Here is a 12,350-nt window from a genome sequence, read left to right as displayed (position 1 = left end):
AAGGAGCTTAGGTTTGTTGTTGGTCTCTAGCATATGTAAATCCATTGAGTGGTGGGCACTGTACTGCCTGGGACTAATCCCTTTGGGGAAAGCTATAGTGCTGGAATAAAAAACTCTCTAAAAACTCTCACTACTCAGAACTGAGGCCTCTTGAGCATTGAGAGGTGGCACAGTGCTTCAAGGGATACTGTACGGGAGCTGTCACCAGCCCTGCCGGAAGGGGTTGTAGGTTCTGCTAAATTCGTGAGGGGAATGAGCTCTAGCAGGCGTGAATTTTCAGTGCTCACAAAGCAGAGATGATGTGCAGTGCTGTTTGCCATGAATGCGTGTCTGTTAACAACAGTTGCTGCTTTACATCTTCTAGCACTGTGCAAATATGTGTCTAGCTATAGAAATGCTTTCTGCTTCACTGATACGTTATCAGGTTTTCATGTTGAATGAATGTGGCTGTACTAACTGTAAGGACTGGTGTTCCTCCCTCTCCTCCCAAATCCCAACACCTCTTTTTCCCTTGGAACATTCCACCGATGGGAAACAGCTCTCAGATCCTCTTCTATTTATGGCTTTTGCTGTAAACCAAGCTCCTAAGAGGGAAAAGATGATGTATTGTCATAGCTTTGGGATACAGTGTCAGAAATGGTGTAACCTCAGTACATTTTGGTCTACATGTGAGAGCACTGTATATGAGCAAGATCTTCATCTTCCCTTCTTTCTGGGGTTTGCCTTTGCCCTAGGCTTACTGCTGTTAGGTTTATGTGGTAAAGTGAAGGCTCTTGAGATGGAAATGTCCGAATGAAGCTCCTGCCCTTCAAGTACAGAGACCTAGAGCCACTTGTGGGGATGCAGAAGTCCATACTTCAGTACAGTGGAGGCTCAAGGTCAGCTTGGTGATCCTGGCAGCAACAGATTTGTCACTGGCCTTGCTGATGAAAATGGACTGGTTCAGGGTGGGGCTGATGCAGTAATACTAGGTGTGGTAAAGTCGTCTGAACAAAGGTGTCGTCACTGGAGGAAAGCAATATAGAAAACTTGTTAATCTAAGCCACCCATGGGAGATGGTGTGCCTGACCTCTGGTGCTCCACGAGTCCATCTCCTGGAACACAAATGAGATGCGGTCTTTCAAGTGGGATACAGTCACTGCATGCACTTTCTCCTGGGAAATCTTGCCTGATTACTATTTCTTCCCTCTAGTCCTCAAAATTTTAAATTTTACGAATCTCTTGCCCTTTCAGCAATGTCTGGCAGAGGTTCACTATTCTTTTCAGGACCACAATGAATGCTTCTTGGGATTTCATAGCTTTAACATTTCATTGTTACAGGTCCCAGCATTAACCTTGCCCAGATCTTCAGAGAGGGTCTGAAACCTCTTCTGTCAATGCTGACAGTCCACAGAAGGCTGATGCAGTGAGCTTATCTGAGGAATTTAAAGCTGTGACCCAAACTTGTTGGCTATTTCTAAATAAGCATGCAGGCTGAGGTTTCACAGTGTGGGATCTCAAGCTTAATATCCTGTTTTAAAAAAAAAATGAGGATGCATTCTCTGTTTGGGCACTAAGCTGGGAGCAACTGATTGCCATGTTTGCTTGGGACAGAAATTGGCAATGAGACAACCTTGCAGCCATCTCCATCCCTCCTCTGTTGGTTTCCTCCAGTTCTAGGGCCCACCTGTGTATTGGACACTGCATAAATATAATTAAAATGATTAGATATTGCATTGGATACTGCATAAAATATTACAGCTAAACTTCTTGGAGCTTCAGCTTCCCTGTAGGTAGGCCAGGATCTTAGCTGGAAATCCTGTTCCCTAGGGTGGAGAATGTTGGAGTTCGTCTTGTGCTTGGCAGGGCAAAGTGGTGGGAAGGGCAGGCCTGCATGTGCTGCCCCGTTGAGGAAGGGTTAGGAAGATGGTGGCTCCAAGGAGAACCACCAAATTGTGGTGAGAATGTGTGGCACTACAGGCCTGGGAGAGAGTTTTTCCTTTCAGTTCACAAATTACTTGAAGCTTCTACATAGCTACCTTCCTCTGGGCAAATAAAAGCAGGTGGTGATTCCTGTCGCCTTCCTGGGGTGAAGCTGAGCATGGCTCTTCGCAAACTGAACTCAGCCCTTTGCTGTGCTGGTGCAAGGTGAGAAGGAACCGAGGCAAAGATGAAGGGATTGATAGGGGAACTTGTGGTAAAGTTGGGCTTCCTGCCCTCAACCCAGCTTTCTTCCATTGGTTTTGGTTCCCTGCCAGTCTGAGACGAATTTCGAGAAAGGCCTCTCTGTTCCTCCTGCTAGAGGATCTGCTGTCAGAGCCAAGTCTTGGGATCAACTCTCTTGTGGTAGAAATCTTAACTTTTCAAAAAAAAAAAAAAAAAAGTCAGGTAAATGTTACCCCTAGAGAAACTTTTCAATTTTGTCAGGTAAATAATTTTTTTAAATATCAGTCACATAAAATGCTTGTTTCAAGTTGACATTTTTCTTGGTATGAAAAACTACTGTGTCAGTTTATTGAAAATGTTAACATTTTGTTATGACACTTCAGAATCGACATCGTTCTGGACATGTTTGGCAAAAGATTTTATATCTAAAATGTGCGTCATTGCAGTTTGCAGTGAAAGCAGGTATCAATCTCTATGTAGCAAAAAAAAAAATAAAAATCCCACTTTTGTTTCTAAAGCCTTGCTTGGATCCAAGGAAAAGTGAACTCTGAATGTGCCCCAACTGTATTTCTTTTCACAAAGATCTTGGAGAGAAGAGAAACTGTAATGAATTTAAATTTTTTCCTTAAACCATGATAGGGGAGAGGAAAAGAAGAGAAAGATATAAAAAAAAAAATCTCATTACCTTCTTCTGTTTCCCTTCTTTTTTTCTGGTTTCGTCTCCCTTCCTACAAGAAGGGAGAAGAAACTGGGAAACACTGTTCCCAGAGCAGATCCTGTGCTGAATCCCTGCACATAAAAATATATTTCAGCAAAACAGTGACAGAGCATAGCCTGTGGATATGGCACTGATGGGCATGCCAGGGTGCTCCTGAGAGCTGAGCTACCCTTAGCACTGCATCCAAAGTCGCTGCTGTTTCCTGACAAGCAAGTGTGTTTTCTGCAAGAGGTCTGTGCAGAAATTCCTCCATTGGGGAGCACTTTGGGGCTATGCTGGGAGCACTGGACAGGCCTGATGCTTACTGGGGACTGACTCAGGGTGTGTCTGCAGTCTGCTCGTGGGGCTATGTGTTAGGCTTGGTTGGAAAGAGGGAGAGGAGAAAAAGGTAAAGTTAGGACAGGAGATGAAGGGAAATGCAGGGCAAGTCTCATTTTTCCTGTCCTTTCTGCAGCTTCAGTTGTTTTATGGGAATGAAAAGCTTTTCTTCCTTGCAGTATGGTTACTACTATTAAATGGCCACTTCAGGTGTCATCCTCTTCTGAAAAGGATTGTACAAGCTTTAGTGCCTGTTGACAGCCAGCCCCCAGACCAGTCTTTCTGCTGTGTGGTGGTGTGAAAAGAAGACACAAAAAGTAGAATGGGGAGAGATTCCTTTATTATTACTACAAATAGAAAAGTGTCCCTAGCCCTCTTTCCAGGGAGAAGCAACAGTGTTTCCAGGGAGGTCTACTAAGTAGGTCTTGCATTTATCACAAAAATGTGCTACCTTGCATCTTTTCAAGGAAAGAAGCCTTAATTAAATGTAATGCAGAAGTTGATGGAAACTGAGTTGGCAGCCTAAAACTCCCAGCCTTTGTAGCAGGACATTTTGAGTTTGTACCTTTGAGCGCTGTATGGTAGTGATGCTCGTGGTTCATGTTCTGGTTGCTTGTTCTTATTCCCTGCCCTGTGCATCCAGGAACTTTGGGGCTGCCAGCACCTCTTGACTAATTCAGTAGTCACTCCCGAGATATGAAGAGCATCCCTGCGCACTTCTGAGGCCATGTTCTTCAAGCCTGGTGTACCCAGCATGTGTCAGGCATGTTATGTATGCCCAGGTCTGCTGGCCAGGCTCTGTGGGTGGTTGCCTGGGCTGTGCCCCTATGTTTCCATGCAGGAAATCCTGGACAGAATTATGGGTGTTGTTGCTTTCTGAATGCAAATTACAGTACTTATGCTAGCTCTTCAGGCACTGCTGTTGGTCCTGATACATGTGATGTGAATTTCTAATGCAGGAGAAAAGCGATGAAAAATCCCAAGTTGTTTTAAATGTGCTAGGTCTTTTGTATTAAGGATAAATTCATGTTTTCCTCTTGACTGGTTATCTTTACCCACTTGTCACTGCATCTTGCAAGTCCAAGATTGACTACAGCAATGGGAGGATGTTGTGAGTTCTGAAAAACAGGAAAAACTTTACTCTCAGCCTCCATTCAAGTGCAATGAATTGCAAATGCTTCCACTTATCTAATGGCATAGATTCCTTGTTCTGGTAACTGGCACTCACTGTTCACTTTCAGCCTTCAAAAGAGCCCCAAACAGCAAATCAGACTCTTGTGTTTAAAACCTGAAATTCTGCACGTGCTTAGCCTCTGACTTAAACTGGGGCTGTTCTAACTCGCTTCATGCATCTCACCCAAATGATCAATTAAGAAGCCGGTAACCCAGGCATTTCTTTGAAATGTGCACTTCTGGACACGGGGAAAAAATAAAAGGATTGTATCAAAAAAGCCTTTCACTATGGAGTGTCCAATTTTCTCCATTTGAAAACCCAGGTGCAGTAAGTGGCTCTTGTGAAACTCTTTCCTGAGCTCTCTGGAGCTTCAAGGAATTGATCTTTTAAGAAAAAAAGGGGGCAGGGGCGATTTGAACGACGGCTTAAATTTTCAAACTGGCCTCCCAAACTTGTGCAAGAGCTGGTGTTCTTCGTAGCTTCTGTAGCAGCCGGGGGGAAGGCCCCGGGTGAGGTCGATGCAGTCAGGTCCCCCAGGCAGCAGCAGGCGGTGGGGTGCTGGGGGGGGCTGTGCTGCCCATGGGGGCAGGAGATGCACTCCGGGGCCTGAGCTCTGCAGGGGCAGCTTTGGCAGGTTTTCTGAGCTCCTGGCAAAGGCAAGAAGAAGAGAGGGCTGTGAGCAGGGTTGTGGCAACCCAAGGGAGCCTGCAGCCCACCAAGGCTGTGCTGAGCCGCCTCGCTAGGCTGCGCTGCCTTGGGTTAGCTGAGAAGGACTTAGGGAAGGAAGGTACTTCCGTGCACTAAGGGGTCCAGGCCAGGGGTAATAGGGTCGGAGGGGTAAGGGAGTGAACGCCCAGGCGATGCAGGCTTTCACCTCCGGCTGCTCCTGCCTCCAGCCCCTCCGGCACGGGGCGAGGGGCTGCGGGCAGTGCCCGGGGGCTGCGCCCTACCTTTGGCAAGCCAGGTTACTGCAGCCCGCGTGTGCCCCCGGGAGCACAGCGCCGGAGAAGGCTGACAGGCGGTAATCGCGGCGGTGGTGCTGCCTCAGCCTCCCAAGGGCTCTCCTCCCGCTCTCCGCCGCCGAGGGGCCGCGCTCCCATCGCCCGCCCTTCCTCCGGGGCTGCTGCCGCTGCCTGCAGGGGGAGAGCCGCAGCCGAGCCGCCTTCCCGCACCGCCGCCCCTCCGTCCCGCAAGCCGACGTTGCCCCCTGCTGTCCTTTACCCCCTCCACCGAGGCTGGGTCAGCCCGGCAGCACCGTGCGGCGCTCCCCTCCCTCCCCGCCCCGAGGCTTTCGCCGCCGGCCCGGCCCCGCGGCCCCCTCCCGGCCCGGCCCCGCACTCACCCCCCGCCGGCCGCTCGCCCCGGCCCGCGGCTCCTCCGCGCCCGCTCCCGCCAGCAGCAGACGGCGAAGGCGGCGGCCAGCGCCGCGATGACGGCTCCGCTCACCAGCGCGGCGGCGACGGCCAGGCGGGAGCCCGCCTGCGGGGCCGGCGGGACGGCTGCGGGCAGAGGCAGAGCGGGACGGGGTGACCGGGCGGCCGGGGCCGGGCCGGGGGCGTGCGGCCCCCGGGGGGCTTCTCCCCGGCGACCCGGGGTGCCGGTAGCCACGTGGAGCCACGGCCGCTTTGCCCCAAAGGGTGAGGGAACAGCTCAGACTCCCCCCCCCAAGGCAATTAATTGCCGTGCAGGGGTTGTGGGAGCTTCACAAAATGGCGGGTGACCCGCGCCGGTTCGATAAACAAAAGGTTTATGACAAAAAATAAAGGCTTTTAAACTAATATTTTCTGGTTCGAATTAAATAAAGTAATCATCTGTGACAGAAAACAGCGTTTCCAATGTGTCCTACGTAAAACACGAAGGTAGCATGAATTAAACTCCAATTAAAAATATGGTAACTGTTGGCTTTTACCTGGAACACCTATTTTGCTTAGCCATTCTCTTGGGGAAAAAAAAAATGAAAAAAGGGTTAAGGAAGCACAGCTATCTGAAAGGAAAATGGGCTCTTGAGGTGGCTTTTCTGTAAAGAATTCCTTGGCAACTCCAGTGGGTGCAGTGCGCTGCGTGCACAGGGTGGGATCGCTGCCCGCAGTAAGGCCCATGGCTGAAAGGATCGGGTGAATTGCGTTGTGATCAAACCCTAATGGGAAGCTAAATGACGTCTGCGTTGTAAACATCTGAAGTTAGGGATGTGGCTCCCTCCCCAAGGTCAAAATAATAGGAAAGCATTTGCTAGCATCAGCAGAAATAGTACGTTTTCAAAGTAATAAAATACACAAATTCAAAAAACCTTCAACCTTAACGACACTTACAAAACAACCAAACTAAGACTTCAGAAAGCACAGAGATTTGCCTTTTGTTTCAAAGAGAAATGTGAAGTGTATGAAGTTTTTTTCCTTGAAACTGTTTTAAAACTTCTTTATTTTTGGTAGCCTGAAATGTGATTTAAAACTGTAGGTTGGCTTTTTTTTGGCTCACTGGAGATGTTTCTGCATTAGTCAGTGTACAAGCTGCAATGCCTGTTTAGAGCTGGGAAGATAAGGTTTGCTAATGAATGTTTTACTGCAGCACTACGTGTAAACTATGGCAACAAAGTTCATTACTTTTATTTTGCTATGATTGCCTTTATGAACGGAAGACACTCACTGATTATAAACAAATTTTACAGCTCTGAATTGACGGGGAATTGCTTTACTTGTGTTTGTGTTTAAAGAGCAAGCTACTTGTGGTGTTTTAGGGGCTGAGCTGAAGCCTCTCCCAGTGCAGGACCTACTGAGGTGTTCTGCGGTTGAAGCACGTTTCTAATTGGACTTTCATGAGATGTTACCTTTTCTAAATGGATTTGCTTGTCTTGAGAAAGTGAAAGAGAAGCAGCAAAAGCTGTCAGACCTTTTCCATTTGAAACCTTTTCTAGCTAGCTGTTGTACCACAGGTTTGCTTGTAGATGGTTTCTGAAAGGGCCCCTAGGTCTTTCTCGTTGGCCAGCATGAGCAATATAGTTTATGCATAGCTATATAGTATTTACAACTTCTGTGTTTTTGCTTGTTGCTGCAAAAATAAATGACTTTCTTGAGGGCAATTTTCCTGAAATCATTTTATGTAGGCACACAATTCCCAGTGCATGAGGGAGAGCTTTTAAAGCGATATAGACTTTGTTCTTTCGGCATTAAGCCATTGGTTCTTGATGAGCTCATAACAGAAAAAAAAAATTAGGGCCATTTGAAAGTGGCACATGCTTTGCATGTGCTTTTATAAAGAGCATGTGTTGGGTTATTACAAAGTTCAGCTTTCTTCCTGCTGAAGTGTTTTGGCTGTGAATTGAAGACCCTGTGCCTGGCACCTGGAGCTGAATGTCAGCCGGTACCAGGTTTTGACCAGCCTTGGTGATTTCTGTAGCAGTTAGTGTGAGCAAGATAACACCTGGTTAATGGTCTGGACGCAGGAGCTGAACTCACGCTAAGTAAGTTTTTGGATGACAGTAACTTAGTACGAGCTGTTGACTGAGGGGAGGCCTCATGGCGGCCTGCAGCTCCCTCACGAGGGGAGCGGAGGGGCAGGCGCTGAGCTCTGCTCTCTGGGGACAGCGACAGGACCCGAGAGAACGGCATGGAGCTGGGACAGGGGAGGGTCAGGCTGGGGGTTAGGGAAAGGTTCTGCACCCAGAGGGTGGTCGGGCACTGGGACGGGCTCTCCAGGGAAGTGGTCATGGCACCGAGCCTGACGGAGCTCAAGCAGCGTTTGGATAACGCTCTCAGGAGGTGGACTTGATGATCCCCCTGGGTCCCTTCCAACTCAGGATCTCCCGTGATTCTGTGGTTACCCACTGAACCACCTCCTTGGGATTCACCCCAGTGACAAACAAGTGGATTTTTTTAGCTAAGGTTTAACAGCTGCTATGTAAAGGACAGAAAGTTATATGGGAAAACACAGAGCCTCCCTGCATTCATTCTGCTGTGACAGAGCCTGGAGGCAGGCATGTCTGTGAGCTCTTTGTGGTGACTGCTGGTGGTAGATCAGACTCTGGCAGAAAGCATGAGGCAAGAAGATACAAAATGCTGCAATGCCCCTTTGCCTTAGGATCCTCTCTAATATTCTTGAAGGGTGTCAGCCTGATGGAAGCACCCTGCCTTCCCTCCAGAGTGTTTCCTTGTGTCTCCCCACCTGGCTTCCCACCCAGGAGGCATCAGCTGCATGTGCCCAGCTGAGGGCTCAGGGGACAGCTAGGTCACAGCATTGCACCAGCGTACACAGCTCATTAAAGGCTCCTGCAAGCACCCCACTGAAAGCATCATGTTTCACTGGTGCTGATGACCACTAGCTGGGTGGAGCTGGACCTCTGCTGTCCACTCTCAAGGTGGCTGGGACCCGGTTTTATGGGGCCACTGGCTGAGTTTGGTGAGGACCACTGGTTAGTGAAAGGATGGAGGTCCCATGCACCTAGCTGAAACCCTACAGGAGAGCAGACGGGCTTTGCAATGCCAGCTGGCACTGCTGGGGCTGGGTTTGCCGGCGGGCTCCTTACCCTCACAGTGGGGCTCAGGGTGGCTCCAGGATGGGATGCTCTCCCAGCGGAGGCAGGAGAGCCTCTCGCTGCCCACCAGCTGATAGCCCTCCTCGCACCAGTACACGACGACTGAGCCCAAGGAGATGCCCGAGCCTCTGTCCACGTAGTAGTGTCCGTGGGGTGGTGTGGGCAGAGCTGTGCACTGCGCTGGGGGAGAAGGGTGGAAATTAGGGACAGGTGGTGGCAAAGACCCCTGCAGTGTGATGCTTTTGAAAAGGCCACCCGTCCCCTGCATCACTCCTGGAGGTCCTTCAAGGCTCTAGGATTTTTTTGCATAACCTTAAAGGAGGGACATAGGAGGTCTAATGGCTGTTTGGGAAGTAAGTCTCCCAGTTGCAAACTGTGTAATGTGAGGTGTTCCTGACCAGCAGAATTGGGAACAGAAGGATACAGCATGCGGGCAGGGTGCAAAGAGTGACCCTTAAAAGGGTCATCTTTAAGGGACCCTTAAAAGGGTCACCCTTCCTTAAAAGGAAGGGAATAGGCTTTTTTAATACCCCAAACAGCTAAGAAAGTTAGACTCTGGGAGAATATTATTGGGTGGAACTCAAAGCAGTAAAAAATACTAGTTTATGCTGTGGAAAGATACCTTTTCCATTCCAGCTATTAATGTTTTTCAATTTTTTTGTTTTTATTTTTTTTACCCCCAACTGTTCAAAACTACCCGGTTATTCTGTTTAGGTCATGGCTCTTTGCATTGCACCCCTTGCATCTGACTGCACCCCTTTGGACTGACTCCCAAAAGCGTGTCAGTCTGGATGTATGCTTGCAAAAACCCCAGATATCCCAACACAAGGCAAAGGCAAGGTAGATGGGTAGATTCTTGTGTAACAGATATTATGGGCATCAACATCCTCAATTAAAGGAAGACATTGGTCAGAAAGCTTAGCCAAGCTTAAAGCATGCAGGTAAAAACTTGCTATGTTTAGTTTTTGAGGCACATTCAAAGTGCAGCAGTGAAGTTAATGCAAGAGAGCTTTGTTTTGCCTCTGGTTTTGCTGAGATGATGTCAGAGGGGCTGGCAAGAAAGCATCAAGTTGAGTAAGATCAGACTTTCTGCAGGTCCATCAGTGTTATTAAGAGGTAATAGATGCATCTATATGCATAAATTTAGCAGTGGTAGGGACATTGCCAGGATGCCTGGACTGGACCTGTTATATGGTTAAATTGTCTGTCACTGGCTAGCACCTTCCCCAACAATCCGTAGTGACGGTGTGAGGATGAGGTGGTTCGGGGACTGTTCCCAACATGCACCTTGGAAACATGTAGTGGACAGAGGTTTGGGAAGGTGAAGGTTCAACAATACAGCATCAGGCAGGTGGGTGCCCTGTGGCAGCCCTAATGCCATGCACCCCTCACTGAGGAGCTGCACCTGCTCTGCTCTAGGAAGCTGATTAAAAACCATAATGACCTGCAGCATTTGGAGATTATTTGTTGCTTTTAACAAATCTCCATCCTCGTTTTTTCCTGAGGGCCACAGCTCAGCCCATGGGGACAGGGATGTGTTTAGTGAGCTCGTCCCCTGGCCAGAGAGCTGGCCCGTTGTGATATGCATAGAGGTTAACATGGAAGAGAGCTTTCCTCTGTCAGGAAGGCAGTGAAGCGTTGTTTCCTCCCCGTACCTGCAACCCTGCCTCTGACGTGACATGTCCCTCCCAGAGCCCACAACTGCTGTGGCCCCTAGGACCACATGAAGCCCTGCAGCCCCTACATGTGCCCTACGCGCCCTCTGCAGAAGAACCCACGTGCCATTGCAGAGGCATCCCGCTGCCTCTCCTACTGCACCGCGGGGCCCCCAGCAGCCCGAGAGGCGGGCAAACGCTTGCTCGAGTACCTGAGATGTTGCTGTGCACGTAGGTCCCGTTGTCAGAGTCTCTGGGCAGCCCCTTCCTGATGTGTCCTGCACTGGGCAAAGCGGTCATGGGCCCAGCAGCACTGCTCTGGGCAACACTCAGGCAGCTCCAAGGCAATAGGCAAAAAGCGATGCATTTTCCAAACCTTCGTCCCGTCATGGTTTGGGGAAACACAGCATCCTTGAGCACCCCGCTGTCCTGTATGCCTGTGTTTTCCCTTTGCTTCTGAGCAGGAATCAGCTGGGCTCTTAAGGCGTTAAGCCCTGAGCAGCAAAGCTAGCAGCTGTTCTCCTCCCCGCAGGCACAAGCCCCCCATCCCTGCTCCTAGAACTGCCTGCCCCGCTCCAGCTGCACGCTGCTTCCCTCCGTCCCCCTCCCACCCAGGCAGGGCTCCCACAGCCTCCCTGCACCCCACAACCCCCTCCCCCAGCCCCACATTGCAGACTGGGCAGAGATGCTCTGAGCTCTGCCGAAAAACAGGCAGCTGGAAAGGAGCAAGAGACAGCAAGTGCCTGGGGTCCATCTTTTACAGCTCCCTCCTGCAGGGACTAGCTGTCACCGTCTCCCCAACCATCTTGGCTTCCCCAGGTGCTGGAGCAATGCGTTGGGAGCCTTCCTTCTCTTTGTCTTCCTCTTCCTGCTCCTCCTCCTCCTCCTCTGCCCACTGACAGCAGCCAGTGCTGGGTATGAAACTGCCCTGCTGTTTTTTTGCAAAGAGCTGGTGAGACCCCTGGGCAGCAGCCCCTCCCGTGCACATTTTTTTTCCCTCCCGCCACAGCCCAGGGTTGATTTTCCGTAAACACCAGTGGAGCTGGATGTGTGCCGCCACAGCCAAAGTGGTTTTGTAGTAGCAATTCAGCCCGCCGCTGTGGGAACCACAGAGAAATCTGTTTTCCATTTTTCTTGGGCTTTCCCATGCACAGCATCTCTCTTGGCCTACTTTGTGATGTTTTATAACTGGAGAGGCTGCAGTAGTGACCGGCTCCTGCCTTCTGGTTTGTAAGCCACCCTTGCCTGCCTTCATCTGCCTGACTCCCTGCACAGGGCTGAGGTGCCCCACATTGCCCCAGCACTCCAGACCGTGAGGTTTAGGAGCAGGCAGTGCCTCCATGCCCAGGCTTTGCCCAGCGGCCACAATACCAGGTGTGTGACCAGTGGGGCTTTGCACTGGTTGCTGGCACATCCCCTGCTGTGGCTGCCTTATCTCTTCCCTGCAGCTCCGCCCTGCCCTGTGGGTCTCTGTGCCCCCCATCCTGCATCCCTACCTCTCCTGGAGCAACCTGGGACTTACTGCAGCTACGAGGGTTAAAGCCCAGCCTATTAGTCATTAACAGCACTGGCACAAATACAAGGAATACAATGGCCTTGGTGGCTGGGCATGAGGACATTTGTAAGTGTTTGGCAGGGAGATGCTCTGGCTTTGTGGGTCATTTGGTTATGTTTGGTTATGTCTTTTACATCCAGAGCCTGTAGCCACAGCTTGGGAGCAATGCCTGGGTGCAGGCTGCCTTGGGCTGGCTGGTGTGCTTGGTCAGGCACGGCCACCTGAAGGGGTCTGGGGAGAGAAGTGTTGCCTCAGAT

General features: G+C 50.1%; 1 protein-coding gene across 5 annotated transcripts; it reads right to left on the bottom strand.

Moving 5' to 3' along the window:
• Positions 1-3,501: 3,501 nt before the first annotated feature.
• Positions 3,502-11,133, bottom strand: LOC310892940 (uncharacterized protein). 5 transcript variants are annotated; one of them, XR_014578587.1, is made up of 5 exons: positions 10,751-10,888; positions 8,875-9,058; positions 5,698-5,854; positions 5,306-5,488; positions 3,502-5,002 (listed from the first exon to the last, which is right to left on the bottom strand). XR_014578587.1 is itself a non-coding variant. In XM_083821229.1 (5 exons), exons 1-5 carry the CDS (start codon positions 10,926-10,928, stop codon positions 4,789-4,791), a joined length of 921 nt encoding a protein of 306 aa, XP_083677355.1. In that variant the 5' UTR covers positions 10,929-11,133; the 3' UTR covers positions 3,502-4,788. The 5 variants fall into 5 exon arrangements, 3 of the variants coding, with proteins under 3 accessions (XP_083677355.1, XP_083677357.1, XP_083677356.1); XM_083821229.1 differs by having other exon boundaries at positions 8,875-9,063; positions 10,751-11,133; XM_083821231.1 differs by lacking the exon at positions 5,306-5,488 and having other exon boundaries at positions 8,875-9,063; positions 10,751-11,133.
• Positions 11,134-12,350: the final 1,217 nt, after the last annotated feature.

Source organism: Anser anser (assembly GCF_964211835.1).
Source record: "Anser anser genome assembly, chromosome: 1".
In the NCBI taxonomy this organism is placed as follows: domain Eukaryota; kingdom Metazoa; phylum Chordata; class Aves; order Anseriformes; family Anatidae; genus Anser; species Anser anser.
This window is presented reverse-complemented; position numbering and strand designations above follow the sequence as displayed.